The 19,229-nt window shown below is 48.0% G+C and overlaps 1 protein-coding gene across 1 annotated transcript in view; it reads left to right on the top strand.

Annotated features, from left to right (window-relative positions):
- GALNT10 (polypeptide N-acetylgalactosaminyltransferase 10) overlaps nt 1–19,229 on the top strand; it is a 221,049-nt gene that overhangs the window by 169,345 nt on the left and 32,475 nt on the right. Inside the window, exons 5-6 of the mRNA XM_003782019.3 lie at nt 11,226–11,411; nt 15,454–15,637. Coding sequence (XP_003782067.1) covers nt 11,226–11,411; nt 15,454–15,637 — 370 coding nt within the window. The remainder of the gene's footprint in view (nt 1–11,225; nt 11,412–15,453; nt 15,638–19,229) is intronic.

Below are 19,229 nucleotides of genomic sequence, written 5' to 3'. Positions count from 1 at the left end.
GACTGCAGACTTAACTGAACATTTGATGGGAAGAGTCTCCAGGCAGAGGAGGGTTTCCCATCATGTACCACCTGCCATCTCACTGGACACCCCTGCTTCTCCCAGGACTTCTAGCCACACAGATGAGCGCCGTTTGCTCTCTCACCTCCCTTCCCCAGGAGCATCCGGCCTTACTGGGTCTTCTCTCCTGCTCCCTCAGTTTCCTTCCAGAAATTTATGTTGTTACTGGAACCTGTCCATTAGCATTTCACCCAAACTTCTCCTTCCCTCTCGCCTCCCCTATTGTCAGGTACCCCTCAAACAGCTTATGGACAATGCAGTATTCTCTCCAAGGTGGACTGCCCTGAAAGGAATGGTCTCTACCTGTTTGCTCTCCTCTCTGAGGTGTGCTGGCTTCTCAGGAAGATGTGTATATCAAGGGTGCATGGCACTCACTTGGGTTGAAACTCCACCAGGAGTTATTCGCTGGTTTGGAAAATCATATCAGCAACAGTGCCGCTTAGAGCACTTGAGTTGCCAGCCCAGCGCACCTGTACCAATCTGTTCAGTAAAATACTATGTAAGCTCAGCGCCTGTGGCTTAAGCAGCTAAGGCACCAGTCACATATACCTGAGCTGGTGGGTTCGAATCCAGCCCGGAACCGCCAAACAACGATGGCTGCAACCAAAAAATAAATAGCCAGGCGTTGTGGCAGGCGCCTATAATCCCAGCTTGAGTCCAGGAGTTGAAGGTTGCTGTGAGCTGTGATGCCACAGAACTCTACTCAGAGTGACAGCTTGAGGCTCTGTCTCAAAAATAAATAAATAAATAATAAAATACTATGTATTCCAGTATAGGACACAAATACAAACATTTGGCTACTTTTCTGGCTTGTGTAGTCAGCCCAAGCATTTGCATATTGAAACACATATTGTTCTATTATTTTTTCTTTACATCACAATTGGGGAAGTATTAACATTTTTTAAAAATGGATGTTAAGCAGGTTGTAGTATTTATGAATTTTGAGATATTAAAATGTGGCATACAAAACAGCTATTACATAAAGGAGCATTGGGTCAGGGAGGGTTGAAAAACCCTGAATTTGAGGGTGAGTCAGCCAGAAGCTGGAGCTATGTCAGTCTTTGACAAAGGGTTTAGGCCCAGTTCCCTAGATTTGCTGCATCCTTTATCCATATATATATATATATATTATATATATATATTTTTTTTTCTTTTGCAGTTTTTGGCCAGGACCGAATTTGAACCCACCACCTCCTGTATATGGGGCTGGTGCCCTACTCCTTTGAGCCACAGGCACCGCCCCCACACCCTTGATATTTTCCAGCTGCCGAGACAATAGGCCCCTGGGTGCCTAAAGCTCCAATAAGCATGTTTTCCTGGCAGCTCTTACACAAGTAGGAAAAACACCTAAAATGTACTCTCTGGAGTCTTTGGCAGAGGGAAATTGGCCATTGGGGAATAACAACTTTCTCCACCCATTGGTATTTCAGAGATCTCAAATCAATAGAAAATAATTCTGGTAATGACCTATTGAGGTAATCAGTGCAATGACTCCTTGTTTCTAGAACCTCAGGTACATTTTTGTGCATTCTCAGAAGCCCCATAAAAACAACAATAGCAACAATGGGGTGTCCGGCAAAGAATATTAGCCTGGGATCTGGGGATGTGCCGAAGACCACCTCTCTCAGGGTCAAGTGGGACATTTTGTAACACTATGGGTTCCAGACTGTGTCCTAAGCCAAGGTTCTTCATTATGTAGAAGTGAACCAATTGGCAGGTCATAAAATCAGCTTACAGGGTCAACATGCCCAGCTTTTTAACAAAAGTGGGATACAAGAGGATAAAATAGACAAAATATATTCCAGCGTGCCACATCTTGTATTTTGGTTGTATACGTGCATATATGTTTATATATGTGTATTGTCCAGGTCACAATGTAAAATGTATTTCTTCCTATGAGTCACAGTTCAAAGGTTTGAAAGCCACTGTGTAGCTGGGCTCCGTGCTCAGTAGTTAGAGAACCAGCCTTGCAAACCAGGGGCAGCAAGTTCAAACCTCACCTGGGCCCTAATTAAGGAGAAAACAAAAGAAAGAAGAAAGCCAGTGTGCCCAGATGTCTAGAATCAAAATCCACATGAAACTGCCTCAGCATCTGTGTGAAAACCAGTTTCTGTCAGGATTCCTAGGGCTAAGTATGAGGTTTGAGAACCTTTGCTGTGGGCCTCAGCAGGAGGTGAATTCGTTTGTCTGATCTTTTCTTACTTGAAGGTGAGAGGAGGGAAACAGAGAGACCAGGTCAGGTGGGGACCAGTGCGGGTCTGAGGGTTGGGCCTGAGAGGAGGAGGGACCAGAGGATACCTGAGTCCACACCCATCCCCCTCACAGGCTTGCTGGGGGTGGGGGAATGGACACCAAATAATCTTGGACCCCTTGAAGAACTTCAGTCTTTCCATTAATCTAGCAGGGAACATGAGGGTTTTTAATCATTGAGAGATCCTAATATGATCAAGATGGCCGAGGCTGATTTCTCTGAGCTCCCTTCTACGTTATGTCATCTCCATGATTCTCACATTTTTAGCATGCTAGAAACCACATGGAGGACTTGTTAAAATCCAGATCAATGGGCCCCACCGAGCTGACTCAGAAGGCCTAAGATGAGGCCTACAAATTGACATTTCTAATAAATTCCTAGATAATGCTGATGCATCTGGTCTGGGACCATGCTTTGTAAACTGGTGTGATAGATCAACAGAAAGGGATGTACCCAGCACAGATCCTGACACACAGCAGGAGCTCAGTAAATGCTTCCTTGATTAAACTGAACTGAATTCTCTCCAGAAACGCCCTAGTTGAAGTACAGTTGGCTCACTGCTTTAACAGTGCAAAAAATGGCTGGTTGACATTGAATTCAATGCTATAAAATGGGTGAACTGTATGACATGTGAATTATAGCTCAGTAAAGCTGTGGTCCAGAAGAAGAGGAGGAGGAGGCAGGGGAAGGGAAAGGGAAGAGGAAGAAAGAAATGGCTGGCTTTCCAAAGCCACACATCAATATGTCTGCTGTGCCTTAGGTTGTCTAATGAGTGGACTCACGTCAAAGGGGCTTGAAGAAGGTCTTTTAGCTGAACTCTGAGGTTTCTTTCTGCTCTGCCACTCTCCGAAATTCCTCCTGGGACTCTGAGCCAGAAAAGGCATCTTTCCTGAAGTGCTGGTCTGTTTCCCTTTTCCAAACAGTAAATGATGCTGAAATGCTTGTGTGTTTCACCTGCCAAAACCTGTCCTGGTATAATTATAGCTTTCCTTCTTGACCTCTCATTTACATTTTCGTATTTATATTTATAGGTTTTTCAAGCACGTGAAAGCCCTGAGCATCCCAAAGGGTTGGGATTGAAAACTGCTACCTGCCAGGCCAGGGGCACTGGGAGGTGGGGTAGCTGCATGGTAACAAGGCCAGCCTTGGCTGCCATCTACCAACTGTCTGAACACAGATTCACAGAGAATATTTCTGAGCCTCAGTTTTCCTTTGTCTAAGACAGGAGTGTTAACAGTGCCTGCCTGCTAGAGTTGTCATGAGAATGAAGGGACAACATGTATAATGGCACATAACACAAGGCCTCAGCACACGATGAGTACCTGATGGAAATTGTGATGATGACAGTGATAGTAACAGTGAGGGGCTGCCTCGTCTTAAAATGTTTCCTTTGACTAGAAACCCTTGAGTGTCACAGCAGGATGAAGTGTGGTGCTTTTGATGGCCATGTGTCCTCCATTGTCTTCAAATGGATCACCAGTGCTTTAGAATCCACTAAGATTTATAAGCAAATAATTTTGCACCAATATGCAAGGAAAGAGATAACTATGACACTTTAACAGCCAGAAGATTAGCAGAGTAGAAGTAAGAAAAGACCTAGAACGCTTACAGGCCCCAGAAGCAGCCCACATGAGCCAAGGGCCCCTCTCCCACCATGGCCTGTGCACCGTCAGCAGCACCCCAGCCAGAGAACCACCTCTGGGCATGATCCAGGCTTACCTGGTCGGTGACCTGCTCCTACTTCCCTCTAAGTCCCATCCATGGAGCTGGCCCCCAGGTGCTCTGTGTCCTGCCAGAGCATGGGACACACAGAGCTCCTTTACTTTCAGCACTCCCCAGCTGAACAAGCTCCCCTTGTTTCTGCAAGGCCCAGTGGCATCAGAGATAGAAACTGGTATAATCCACCTGGGGCATTAATTTGATTATATAGAGCAATGAGGATTTGCCAGCAAACCAAGTTGGACTTGAGTCCTGTCCCCACCACTTGACTTGCTAGCTGAGCAGCCTTGGACAAGAAGTATCTTCCAGACTTGAATTCCCTCAGCTTGAAGTGAGGGTGATTGGCTGTAGCCTGCTTCCTCACAGCACTGGTGTAACAATCAGATGAGACAGCAGAGGAGAATGGCAGAGATTGGCAACGCTAGGCCCAAGGGTTGCCCTGGTGAGCAGAGCGTGTACAGAACTTGCCAGCAAACCAAGCTTAGAGCTAGCGAGGAATTCTGCAAAGATGCCACAGGGATCTGAGTTGAGCACTGTGAAGGACAAATTCCAGGGCTCTTCAAGGCACCAATGTAGGGGCGTGCTGTCTGTGGTCTAGGACTCCAAGAAAGGCTTTTGTGAGGAGTTGAAGTTTGCGCTGAGATCTGAAGGATAAGTGGGAGTTACCAGGGGGATGTGTAGGGGTGATTGGGATCTCAGGCAATCCAGGCAGAAGGACCAGCATGGGCAGAGCCCCTGAGACCTGTGGAGACATCATATGGCCTTTGAAATCCTGAAAGAAGACGTCAGGGGAGGGAGGCAATGAGGAAGGAGGGGTCAGAAGGGCTGGAAGGGGGCAGGACTGACTATGCACGGCCTTGTCATCCCTGGTAAGAACATTGGACCTTCTTCCAAGAGCCAGGAGAAGCCCCTGAAGAGTTTTAAGGAGGGAGTAGGAGAATGCAATTACTGCTCTTTTCAGAGACCACTTGACCTGCTACATGCAGACTGGCCTGAAGAATAGCAGAGTCCTGGCCGTTGCAGTTCCGCAGACCAGGCACCTCACTCCTGCCATGTCCCTGTCACGGGGCCATTGTGTGAGAATCTCACTGCTCCTATGTAAGTCTCCTATGGCTGCTGTGTCAAAGAATCACAAACTAGGTGGCTTAAAACAGAAGTCAGTTCTCTGACAGTTCTGGAGCCTCGGAGTCCCCACTCAAAGCATCCTGCTCTCTCTGAAGGCTCCAGGGCAGCATCTTTCTGTGCCTGTTCCTCGCTTCTGGTGTTGCTGGTAATCCTTGGCATTGTCTGGTTTGTAGAAATATCACTCCAGTCTCTGCCTTCATCATCACTTGTGGTTCTCTCCATGTCTTTTGAGCCCAAATTTCTCTCCTCTTAAATATATATCAGTCAGGCCAGGTGTGGTGGCTCATGCCTATAATCCTGTAAGGCTGAGGTGGGAAGATTGCTTGAGCTCAGGAGTTCGAGACCAGCCTGAATAAGAGTGAAACCCCATTTCTACTAAAAATAAAAAAATTAGTCAGGCATAGTGGTACACATTCGTAGTCCCAGCTACTCAGGAGACGTAGGTAGGAGGATCACTTGAGCTCAGGAGTCAAAGGTTGCAGTGAGCTATGATGATGCCACTGCACTCTAGCTGAGAGTGACAAGCTCCAGACTGTCTCAGACAAATAAAAAAATGTCAGACTACATACATATATATGTAGTCCCCACATATACCAGCCATTGGATTAGCCCCACCCTAATCCAGTATGACCTCATCTTAACTTGATTACATCTACAAAGATCCTGTTTCCAAATATGGTCACATTCACAAGTACAAGCGTTGGGACTTCAATATACCTTTTAGAAGGATATGTTATGCCGTTCAACCCACCACCAAAACTTCTCTGACTGCACCTTCTCCTTATGCAACAACCCACCAGGTATAACCTTCCTTGGAATCCTAAGAGCCCTTCCACCCAGGCTGGAGTTAGAGGCTCCATTTCAAGACAGGAATCAAGAGGGCCCCAGGGGCCACAGTGAAGCCACAGCATGTGTGTGTGTGTGTGTGTGTGTACACACGTGCGCACAGAGCAGCATATACAGGTGCGACTGTGAGAAGCATGAGCCCTGGTCCTCACTCAGACCGCACCAGCTGAGAGACTTGGGGCAGTCTTCCCCTCCAAGTCCTCAGTTTCCCCTCCAGTAATACTGGAAGTGGTGATACCTGCCCCATCCTTGTACTGGCTGTGGGAGGAGTCCAGTGGGATCATCGAGTATTTCCTGAGAGGATACCATGTGCCCAACATTGAGATAACTTGGGAGTAGTCTTGGGAGAGAAACTAGAATTATAATAGTTGAAGTTGCAGCATCCTCTTAACGTTACTCCTGGGGTTTTTCTCCTCTTAAAGCGTGATGGTAGTAAGTACAGTCCCATTAGCTTCATAATCATCCCATGGGAAGCAGCAGAGATAAAATGAAATTGACCTGGGGGTGATCATTTCTGAAACTCAGTGATGGGTCCATGCTAGGGAGGTTATTATCCTATTCTACTTTTAAAAATATACTTGAAGTGATTCTTTAATTTTAAAAAAATTAAATGAGGAGCAGTGCCTGTGGCTCAAAGGGGTAGGGCGCTGGCCCCATATGCCAGAGGTGGAGAGTTCAAACCCAGCCCCGGCCAAAAACTACAAAAAAAAAAAAAAATGAGAAAATGGGTGTAAAGCCCCTGAGAGTGAAGAAAGGATAAGTACCAAACAAGTGTTAGCCATTATTTCTAGAAACTGGGTGCCAAAGAACTGTGTGTTGCTGAGCTGGAGTTGCCACCATGAACTTCAGAGAATCACACACTGAGCTTTGGAGGTCTTTTGAGTCATGCCTGCTTGGAACCTGTCTGAGTTTGGGTTTCTTGGAGCAGATCCTGAGGTAGGATTTAAGTGCAAATAGTTCATTTGGGAGGAGATGTCAGACAGACCAGAAAGTGGGGAAGTGAGAACAGGAAGAAAAGGCAGCCAGGAAGAGTGCCCATGATGGCACCGCTGCAAGCACCTGTGCTCCGTCCCAGTGGGAGTTCTGGAGCCAGCACAGGGCACATGTCCTGGGTGGGGTGGTTCTCCACCAACATTGCAGAGTGGCAGATGCTGGCAGGTGGAAGACAGGCAGGCAGTCAGCCATGGGGAGAGAACAAACGCCAAGTGGGTATGGGTGGGGCACCAGGTGCTTGTGCCACAGCCTCCATCTGTCAGCTCCCTGATAAGTGCTCATCTAACACCTGCTCGATGCCTTACCATGGTGGGGACTCGCCTCCTCCAGAATGAACCTCAAGCCCTGTTGGATGGCTCTGACTCATCACTAAATTAGGTCTAATAAGGGCAAAGCCAACTCTGTTTTGTTTTACCATCAGGCAGCCCTGGGATTAGTGATGACGAGTACGTGGCAATAGGGCTGCAGCCTCCCTGCCACATCAGATGCTGAGACATCCCTTCCTCGTCCTGGCTCTTTCATGCTAAGCCAGGGTAGAGCCTCAGAATCTTTCTTTCTTTTTTTGTTTTGCAGTTTTTGGCCAGGGCTGGGTTTGAACCTGCCACTTCCGGCATATGGGACTGGTGCCCCACTCCTTTGACCCACAGGCGCTGCCCCCGCAGAGTCTTTCTTAACACAGCTTTCAGTATACATTCCAACCGTCAGGATAGGCACTTGAAAGAAGTTAGTTTGCCATCCCTGCCTTAGGACTTACGAAGCTGGGGAAAATCCTAGGCTGGAAAAATCCCTGACTTATAGCCCTGCCATGTTGTAGCCTCACTGTAAAATTCTAGGTAAGGTGTTTAACTTCTCTGGCTCACCCTCCTCCACTCTGGGTAAAATGAAGGAACTGACTAAAGTGAGGCAGAGATGGGGGGTGGTGCGTGTGGTAGGAAGGCCCTGCTTTTTGTTATGCAGTAAGGTAGGGCGGGTCTCAGACCTCAGCTTTATCATCTGTAAACGCTGTTCCCTGGGCAAGTAACGTCACCCACTCTGAGCCTTACACTCAGGCTGAGCGTTATCTTCTATAAGATGAAGCCATCATTCCTGGTTTGTCCTGTGGTTATAGGTGTCGGGTATGTAGGAAATAGGGAGATCCGTGTGAAAGCAGGGGCTCACTGATTGTTCCTGTAATTACCATCATAACCATCCTCATCTTCATTTGCAGTCCCTTCCAGCTCCAAAATTTTGTGACTTCTTGGAATGTCCTTATCCAAGAAGACAGTGTCGTAAAATGAGATGACTGTCCTAGGCAGGCACGGCGGCTCACACCTATAAGCCTAACACTCTGTCTCTACTAAAAATAGAAAAATTAGCTAAGCCTTGTGGCACACACCTGTAGTTGCAGCTATTTAGGGGGCTGAAGCAGGAGGATTGTCTTAGCCCTAGAGTTTGAGGTTGAGCTAGGCTGATTTCGCAGCACTCTAACCTGGGCAACAGAGTGAGACTCTGTCTCCAAAAAAGAAAAAATGACTGTCCTGATTTTGTGTAAACGCACAATCTAATAAGGACAGGAGGAGCATAATTGCCCCTAAATAATTGCTCCAACTTTACCACAAGCTGTCAAAAGGCCTTAATTGGTCAATCTGTAATGACTACAGCCATCTGCGTTTAGGGTGATTTAGTGATGGGGCTCTGGCCGAGCAGGGCCCTCAATGATTAGAGCCGAACGGGGGTGATATTTCTCCTCTGATGGGAGTAGTGGCGTGTGGTATAGGAGATTATCTCGTTCTCGCTGTAATGACCTACCAGTTGAACCCAGCCAAGAAGAAGTGGTAGTCACAGACAATGACTATGGATTTTTTTTTTTTTTAAGATATCATTCCTGCCTGAATAGCAGCATATCTGAAGCACGATCATACCTCTTGCTATCTTGTCTTTTTGCCCAAGGAAGTCTCTTTCGGAAAGATTTAGGCCCACAATTAGGGCAAATTGATTTCTGCTTTCTCCAGAGTCACTGTTCCAAAGAGAAGTGGGAAAGGGTGAGAGAAGCCATATTAATCTTTGTGCATGAGCAGGAAGAGACCTGAAGTTTTAGACTTGTAGCCCCTGCTTGTAGGTGCGTAGATCATCTTTTCTCTGTATTTTAATTTCTCCAACCGACAAGGTGCCAGGCAACACAACACAAAACACACTTCATCTCCAGTTAAGTTTCTGGTGACGCGAATCAAAGTGATGAGAACGGTGTTTCCCTGAGTGTGCCAACACAAAAGAGATGTAAGTGGCACCCAAACTGATTCCAGGTGCCTTGGAGACTTTGCATTAAGTGACACTGGATCCTGTAGAGAGGCCCTTGCCTTTTCAGTTCTCCTCCTTTTGTCCTGATTGTCTAAATGGAGCACCTCAGCTGGTTTTCCATAGCTCCCTTCTTGACCAAAAGAGAGCACACTTTAAGCTCCCAGTCGTAGGGAGGCAGGGGGATCTGACAAAAATCTAAGCACCTTGTTTTGTTTTTATTTGTTGAGTATTTTTATTTATTAGTTTTTCATTATAAATGATACCAGCTGTCCATTTGTAGTAGGTCTTTAAGATTTCCTTTTAAAATGAATTGGCTCGTCGCCTATGGCTCAAGTGGTTAAGGCGCCGGCCACATACAACTAAGGTGGCGGGTTCGAATCCAGCCTGGGCCCGCCAAACAACAATGATGGCTGCAACCAAAAAAAAATAGCCAGGCGTTGTGGCGGGTGCTTGTGGTCCCAGCTACTTGGGAGGCGGAGGCAGGAGACTCCCTTGAACCCAGGAGTAGGAGGTTGCTGTGAGTTGTGATGCCACGGCTCTGTACCCAGGGGGACAGCTTGAGGCTCTGTCTTAAAAATAAAATAAAATAAATTGAATTTACCAAAGCGAGTTGATTAAAGACAACATAAAAACTAAGCAAATTATAGTAAAGAAGGCAGATGTAACAAAGTCATGATGGTAGCATATGATTTTCAGAGGCTGGGGAGCTACAACCAGAAGGGGGAAACCATCACATTTCCGCAGCAGACCCCATCATTTACTAATTGTATGTCCAATTTCAATCCCTTTTTTTTTCTTATGAATTACACTGGCTAGCAATTCTAGTACAATATTGAATAGAAGTTGTGAAAGTGTACAGCCTTTCTCCTGATCATAGGAGACAAACATTCAATATTTCATCATTAAGTAGTATGTAAGCTATCGGTTTCTTTTGAAGCTGTTCTGGTGTTTTTGTTTTATTTTATTTTATTTTTTTGGCCAGGGCTGGGTTTGAACCCTCCACCTCCAGTGTATGGGGCTGGCACCCTTCTCCTCTGAGCCACAGGCATCACCCTATTCTGGAGTTTTCATAAAGGAACCTAACTCTGAGTAAAATCAACAGACACCAATGGTAAAGTTGGGACTTTTGCAGAACAAGGCTTTGGTATTTACTCAAAACAACTTTGCTGGGCATAGGGTAGACATCCAACCCACATTAGAACCAACAAGGAGAGGACTTTGTCCTCATGTGTAATGAGAATATCAAGGAGTCTACCTGCGTCAGGTGCAGGGGGCTCTGGGGAACCAAAATGCTGTCAAGACGATGTCTCTGTCTCTTTTCACTTTTATACGCTGGCTTCATTTTCAGCAGATTCTCCTTACCATCTCTCATCACCTCGCTTTGCCAAAGATGTCACCAGCAGCTCTAGACTTACAGCCAATCAACTTAGCAAGTCTAGTAAAATAAATATTCTCAGGACTCATTATGTGGAGCAGGTCAGGTGACATGGCCGTGGGCCAATCCCTGTGGCCAAGGGACTGGAATGCCCTGATGGGCTGGGCCCACAGCACACATTCCTCTGCTGGAACCAGAACATGGGTCAGCCCCGCCCAAGCCTGATGGACTAAGAAGGGAGGGGCAGTGTCCCCAAGAAAAATTAAGATATTATTACCAGGGAGTAAAGGAACGGGTCCCTTCCAGGTGTAATCCACAAATGCCCGTACCCTTAGACAGAAGACCTCTCTGTGCTCCAGGTCTGGGCACTATCACTGGACCTCTTTGGGCCTTGATTTCCCCATCTGTAGTACCCAGGTGGTGATCCCTGCCCCTCTTGGTCCTATTTGAAAAGTCCAATGAGGCAGTGCACAGTTGTGTCTAGACTGGGAAGTGCAGCGCGCGTGTAAGGGAGGAGTCAGAAGAAGGATTACTAAGCAACTCTTCTAATCCATCTGCCCTCTCCTGTGTCCCTCACAGAGCACCTGAAGAAGCCCCTTGAAGCCTACATGGCCCTTTTCCCCAGCGTGAGGATTCTCCGAACCAAGAAACGGGAAGGGCTGATCAGGACTCGAATGCTGGGGGCCTCAGTGGCCACTGGGGATGTCATCACATTCTTGGATTCACACTGTGAAGCCAATGTCAACTGGCTTCCACCCTTGCTTGGTAAGGGTTCTCTCTCACTTTAAGGGAGGTGGCCTGGAAGGAGCCAGCCACCACCAGCCCCAGTCTTTTGCAGGGAATCCCTCACAAGCGTTCCCTTGCCAGCTTGATATATACCCAGCACAATACCAGGTGCCACAAGGGATTTGGAGGTCCAGGTGTGCTCAAAGACACACTGAAAATCCACCAGTCCTGTCCTTTCATTCACAGAGAAGGAAGACCCAGAGGGGAGAGGTGATTTGCCAAAGTCACACGGCACTGTAGTGGCTAAGGACATGACTGTTTCCCTAAGATTACTTCAAGTTAAAAGCTAAACTGTGGGGGAGGGGGGCATCACATCAGCTTGAAGTAGTTACCACTCACTGCACTGCTTCTGTGAGCCAGGCAGGTTATAAGCATTATTGTTATTCTTCACCATGCAAGGTCAAAAGTATCCCCTTTTTGTAGTAAAAGAAACTGAGGTTCAGAGATTCTGAGTGACTTGCTTATTCCAAGTTCAGAGTCACCATCTGTCAGGCTCTGAAGTCTGTTCTCTCCCATGGTTTCACGCTGCCTGCCTAAACTCACTTCCTCTTGGACAAGAGCTGCTGACAGATATCAGGGAAGGGCTATCAGCAGAGGGTAGCAAGATCCAAGAGCCATCTATGATGGTCTGTGACAGGAAGGAGATGTGAGGATCAGAGGCTGGGCATGAGGCACCTGCAAGCTTGCTAAGGAATGAGGCCCAAATTTCGAGTAGTTGAGTTTTGACGAAGGCAGCGGGCTGGTGCTAACATTGGTAAGGAAATGTCCCACTGAGACCAGGAGTCAGAGCTGGGGCTGGAGGCAGACTGGGGAAGAGTTATCACTCTGGAGAGAAAAATAAATGCCTCGAGAATGGCTGGGTAAGCTCTCCATCACAGAAAGCTTCAGGAGCAAAGAGGACTGAAGTTTAGGGCAAACTTGAGTGTACATCAGAATCCCTGCTGGAAAGATGTCTTACAACACAAGAATGCTCCCTCCCTGCCCGAGTTTCTGATCCAGGAGGCCCCTGGACAAGTTGCATTTTGAACCAGCTCTCGGGCAACGCCAGTGCTGCTGATCCAGGGACCACACTTTGAGGAGCACTGGTTAGGGACGCCACCATTCCAGAGTGAGGACAGAAAGCAAAACCTACTGTTACCAGGGTAATCCCACAAGTCTGTAACACAGATCAGCAAGAAACTGTATTAGATTATGTGCTTCTAACTCCAAGGGTCTAGGATTTCAGTGGGTTAGGAAAAGGATATAACCCAGAATTTCTGGTAAACTGATATTCTGCATCTGCCTCTCACTACCGAAAGAGAAAAAGAAAAGAAAAAAGCCTCACCATAAATCGGCTAATTTATGTGCTGGAAGAACAACCCATTTGTAGGGTCATTCAGCAACTCATAAAGAGAATGAAGTGGTGGGGCCTGAAGCTGAGCTCATGGTCTAAATAGCCCTTAACTCTGTTTCTATGGAAATATATGAGGGCAATTTTCATAATCTGCAGACGTACATGGAAGAAACGTCCCAAGGTTTATTTTTTCTTCCTTTTCCAATAGAAATGCGAAGCAGTGGTGTAGATTTAAAAGTCTATCCCTGCTAATATCGGCAGCTGAGAGAGCGCATCATGGCTTTTGTCTATGAAGCCATTTACACCTCCCTGCATAGCTCACTCTGCCTCCTTTGGAGAGCACACATCTCTGAGCCTGAGAGGGACACAGCCCCCCAGTGGAAAGCCACCATCGACATCATTTCCCTCATCATCATCATCATCATCGTCGTCGTCATCATAGCTCTATTAGTCCCTTAGCGTTGTAGGCCACATTAACATTTGAATTGGGGCATCACGTGGTAAAGCAGGCAGGCCAGGCATTATTATCCACATTTGGCAAATGAGAAAACTGACAGACAAAGAGAACGAAGGAGATTGCTCAGCCTTGCAACTCCTGCTCCTGAGCTTCCTTCAGTAATCCTGACACAGAGAATGGCGGCTGAGTGCCGGTCACGCTCCAAGGCTGCACTAAGCATCTTGGCTCTGACATCCCATGGCCTCACAGAGCCCCCTTGAGATAGATGCTGTCTTCCTCCATTTGTGACGAGGAAACCACGGCTCAGAGACACCAGACGATCTTATCCAAGGTTATACGGCTAACAGGTGGCAATGTCAGGATTTGAACTCGGGCATTCTATTCCCAAGTGAGCACAGCACTGTCTTCTGAGTCTGCCTTGACCTGGTAAGCCCCACATGTCAACTAACAGCCAAAAGAGCACTGTGGCCTCAGCTTTTTTTTCCCCCTAGATTAATATGAGGGTACAAATGATTAGGTTACACTGTTTGCGTTTCTAAGGTAAAGTTCAGTTGTAGTCGAGCCCATCATCCAGGGAGTAAGCTGTATACCCGTGCATTGTGCACATTGGGTGAGAGTTTGCCAATCTCCCTCTGCCCCTTTCCCGTATTCTCCCCCCCACCACTTGGGTTCCTATAAGTATTTCTTTGGAAGCAAAATTCCCTGAATGGCCATGAATGATTAGGAGTGGAGAACCTTCTCTAGGTCTTTCTCTGGAGGAGATTCTTAGTCTTTGTTGAGAACCTCCAGGGAGCCTATCCACAAGGTAAATCCAAGCCAACTGCAGAGAGTTTAGCTCAGTAGGCCTGGGCTAGAGGTGGGCACGGGAGTGTTTAAACACACCCTGGGTGCATCTGGCACTGGTGGCCCTCAGCCTGCACTTGGGAGTATACTGCTGAAAACAACATTTCTCAAACTTTTAAAGCCACGTGCCACAGTAAGAATACATTGGACATCTCAGTCCAGTACACAAATGCATGCAGTGTGACTGAAACATGTTTCCTGAAAAAGCATCTCTGGTCACAGTATCTTTTATTACCTAGAATGCAGCCTGATATTTAGTATTCTCTTCTGGTTCATTATACACAAATACAAAAACACACACACACAATCTCATGACCCACCTATGGACCATCTCTTGCAGATTAGAAAAAGGCAGAAATGAGGGCAGTGCCTGTGGCTCAAAGGAGTAAGGCGCCAGCCCCATATGCCGGAGGTGGCGAGTTCAATCAGTCTGGCCAAAAACTGGAAAAAAAGAAAAAAGAAAAAGACAGAAATGCTGATTCCTTTCCTAAAAGACGGTTGTGCCATAGCTTGATGATGCTTGGGCCCCTGGCTGCTGCTGGCCTGTTCTGGCCCTACCAGGCTCCCCACTCCAAGTCTGGAACTTAACTGCGGGCCCAGAGCAGCCAGGCACCTCAGCACAGCCCACTCGATCCCCCATGGTGAGCCGTCTGCCCCAACAGCTCACTGGCACCCCTGGCAGCAGTCAGAGCTTCTTGGTGGTAGGAGGAAGAAATTCCAAACCAAAGCTGGAATTCTGTTGGTAGGTTAGGCAGAGAATGAATTTGATAGGATGAGCTTCTCATAGGCCTATGAGACAGTCCATAGGACAGTCCATTCCCACGTCCACAGAGAAAAATTGAACTGAACTCTCAAAAGGAGAGTCATTTGTTCATGGACTGCAGCCCAGGGTGCCAGTGAGCTATCAGGGGGCAAATGCTGGGTGCTTGTTTGGGACCCTGAGTCAAGTTCAAGGTTTGGAATGCAGAGCCTGGCCAGCTAGACCACAGGCCCTGGCAGAAGGAACTCAATCTCTTCCCACACGGTGCCGATCATTAATAGGCACCTGTGCTGAGCGCTCTCAAACATTGTGGTCTCCAGTCCTTATTACAACCCATAAGGCAGAGCCTCTTCCAGTCCTGTTTCTTAGAGGGAGAATACTGGGGTTTGGAGACATTATTTTTGTAGCTGCCTCAGAGACCTACTGAGGGAGGAGGACTGGGATGGGGCCTTGGTCCCTTTTGGTCAAAGCTTGCATTCTCCTTCCTGTTCACTAGTTCTCAGACTCAAGTGTTCAGAGAAATCACCCCGGTACAATGTTAAAAATGCAGGTGAGCTGCAAATAGCATGGTGCACTTAGCCGCTCCCGCATCCTGCCTCACCTAACAGGCATCTCTTGGCTTCTTCAGACCGCATCGCTCGGAACCGCAAGACCATAGTGTGCCCCATGATCGACGTGATTGACCACGATGACTTTCGGTACGAGACACAGGCGGGGGATGCCATGCGGGGCGCCTTTGACTGGGAGATGTACTACAAGCGGATCCCGATCCCACCAGAACTGCAGAAAGCAGACCCCAGTGACCCATTTGAGTAAGTGCGAGTCACACACCTCAAGACCCTACCCCAACACACGTACATCTCCGCATCACCCTCTCCCCCCAAGTCCAGTACAGAGAGTCCAGCTTCCCAGCCCTGCTCAGTACCACGTGTCCCCAACCAAGAGCACTGTCTCTCCCAGCTTGTCACAGAGCTAGCTCATGGACCACCAGGCTGGTCACCTCCAGTTTGCCGGGATTGCCAGCAGTGCCTAGTGGAGCTTCTTACGCTCTGTTCATCAAACCTGGAATCCAGTTGTGATCATTGTTATTCCAGGCACAGCCACCCTGATTGGATTTGACCCCCAACAACCACCAAAAATTATTGCCTGTTTTCAAATGCAGACAACAATGCCCCTCAAAGCTAAGTAACTCACCCAGGTCACGTGGCTACTAAGTGGCAAAGGCTAGAGCAAGTACAGGTCTGTCTGCCTCTAGAGCCAACTCTTCCGTCATCCTGTGCCTGCCCTCAGAAGCATTAGGGAGGGGAGCACTGGACTCACAGGACCCCAGAACCTGAAAGCTGGAAGGAACTACAAATGAAGAGCTCAGGCCCTAACAGATGAGGACACTGAGGCTGCAGGAGAGGGAGGAGCTTGTTCTAAGGTACGTGGTGAGTCAGTAGCTAAGCCAGAAATAGAGCCCAGCCCCCTTCTGGTACACCAGAAAGAAAGGGGTGTTCTCCTCAGCAGCAGGCTTCCCATCCCTCCCCTGTCCTGTGAGCCGTCCCAGCTATCTGCCGGAGGTACAGAGGAGATCCAACTCCAGGCTCTCCTACTATCTTAGCCACCATACACTTAGTGGCTTAAAACAACACAAATTTATTCTCTTCAAGTTCTGGAGGTCAGAAGACTAAAATGAGCCTTCTTGTGCTACCAGCACAGTGCAGGTGGGCTGCGTTTCCTCTGGACACCCCAGGGGAGAATTCATTTCCGCACCTTTCCAGGCTTCTACAGGATGTTCGCATGCTTGACTCAAAGCCTTTTCCCCCATCTTTGAAGCCGAAAGTGTAGCATCCTCCGATCTGTTTCTCTCACCCTCACACACACCTCTGCTTCCATCATCACACCTCCTGTTCTGAGTCTGACTCTCTTGCCCCCGTCTTTGGCTTAGAAGCCCCTGTGATGACATTGACTCCATGTGCTCACACCGGGCTGTCTAGGACAACCCCCATCTCAAGATCCTTGCCCTTAGTCACACTGGCAAAGTCCCTTTTGTGTATGTGGTAACATACTCACAGGTCAGGAACAAGGACGCTGACATCTCCCAGGGGCCACGCCTCTCTTTCAACAGTTTGCCCCCCAGCGAATCCCCACTTCTCTGTGCCTTACCCTCCCCATCCGAGAAACAGGGCTGTTGGCAGCCCAGCCATCTTCATGGGCACAGCACATACACAAGGTTCCCCTAAGTCAGCAGTTCTCAACCTATGGGTCGCAACCCCTTTGGGGGTCAAACGACCCTTTCACAGGGGTCACCTGAGACCATCCTGCATATCAGATATTTACATTACGATTCATAACAGTAGCAAAATTACAGTTATGAAGCAACAAAAATAATTTTATGGTTGTGGGTCACCACAACATGCGAAACTGTATTAAAGGGTCGTGGCATTAGGGAGGTTGAGAACCACTGCCCTAAGTGCTGCAGGCTGCAGGGAAGGCTGAGGTAGGGAGAGCTGGGCTTCTCTGAAGACATGAAAAGTGGCCAGGAAGATGGAGCAGCCTGAGCCAAGAGTGTAAGCAAGAGCGATCTGATGTCGCCTTCAGTAAGTCAGACGCTTGTGGTTTCCTCCTGACTTCCTTTATCTGTAACACCGTCAGTCACTGCTATTAGAACCCTTCCTAGTCCAAAGATAAGATTCAGCCAGGACCACACCACGTGCTCAGCCCTGCCCTCCATTTCCCCAGAGGCGACTAGTCCTCAGTTGCCCTAAATCCTTGGGGAGTGATGTAGTAACGGGAGTACCGAACACTTGACTAGCACTGGCAAAGCAGGTTCTCCTGGCGCTGAGCACAGTCCTCACAATGGCATCCTCAGGAGTAAGCAGAACTATCCCCATCTGACTGATGCGACCCTGTGCTGCAGAAAGAAAATGACATTTCAATGGGCTGCCCCAGAAAATGGGATTTTCAGGGTAGCCAAGGGGAAATTGAATTCGCCTTTATTGTGTGAACCTTGGCAATAAGCAGAGTCACTGGCCCTGGATCTGAACAGTCCTTCGTAGCCTTATTGTATGATGAGGAATGGGTAATCCCGCTCATGTAGCTGGCTGGTGGCAGAGGCTCAGCTGGTGTCGTCTGGGCCCCAGCCTCCTCATCTGGAGACTGAAGTGGCCAGCCTCACCCTGGAGCACCCTGGCACCATCTGTGGACCTTGTAAAAAACTCCAGGCTGCCCTCCAGACCAGTTACAGTGGAGTCTGGGGGTGGGACACAGGATTGACAGCCACTGGCCTAAATGCTTTCTGAGGACTTTCCATCCTTTTTATCCCCCAATTCCTTCCTAAACTCTCTCTTCTGTATTGTAGTTGGACAAAACCCCGGGGAGTGGCCAACAGAGAAATCCCAGTCATTTTCCACACACCTTTCTGCAGTGCCCAGCAAGTGGGCAATCTGTAGGCACAGCGTGGTGTAATGATGTTTAAAAGCCTTGGGTTTCAATCACAGAAACCCCAGTTTGACGCACAGCCCATCCACTTACTACCTGCATGCCATCGAGCAGATTATGCAGCATTTCTGAATTTCTAATTTCTTCACCTAAAAAGGGGGCTAGTGACAAAGCACTGTGAAAGCCAGAGATAGTGTTGGTAACGTGAGTGGCACACGCTGGACCCTCAGAATCATCACTGGTATTGCCAAAACCAGCAGGAAACAGGACAGGCCTCCCTCTGAAGGTAAAGCTTCATGCTTTAAGGGCAAGTATCCTGCCTGGTCCCCACAGCTTCTGGACCAGCTGCTGGCTGTGATCCAGGTTCATTTCCAGGTGCAGAAACCTGGGTTTGGTCTCTGAGGAAGCACCAATTCAGAAATACCCTGGGCCTCTCCAAGCAGTATAATTGCAGCTAAGCCAAAAAAACCCAAACCTCATAATCTTTGGAAAACAAAGGGGAGACAATAGTATTAACACCTTATTCTCCTATGGTACTAGAAACATTAAGAAATGTACTAGCAATATAGGATGGGAAGTATAACTATACCTCCACTGTGGAGAGGAGGATCAGGCTCAAACAGATTATAATCAACTATGTCCATTATAACACAAGCCACATATGGCATTTTACTTTGTAATAAAAAAGTAAACAGGAGGTGCCCGTAGCTCAGTGGGTAGGGCACCAGCCACATATACCCAGGCTGGTAGGTTCAAACCCAGCCCAGGCCAGCTAAACAACAATGACAATTGCAACAAAAACATTGCCAGGGCTCAGCACCTGTGGCTCAAGTGGCTAAGGCACCAGCCACATACACCTGAGCTGACAGGTTCGAATCCAGCCCGGGCCTGCCAAACAACAATGACGGCTGCAACCAAAAAATAGCCAGGCATTGTGGCGGGCACCTGTGGTCCCAGCTACTTGGGAGGCGGAGGCAGGAG

This window comes from Otolemur garnettii, unplaced genomic scaffold (genome assembly GCF_000181295.1).
Source record: "Otolemur garnettii isolate 467f Iridium unplaced genomic scaffold, OtoGar3 scaffold00003, whole genome shotgun sequence".
In the NCBI taxonomy this organism is placed as follows: domain Eukaryota; kingdom Metazoa; phylum Chordata; class Mammalia; order Primates; family Galagidae; genus Otolemur; species Otolemur garnettii.
Note: the sequence above shows the minus strand (reverse complement) of the source record. Positions and strands in the feature narration are given on the sequence as shown.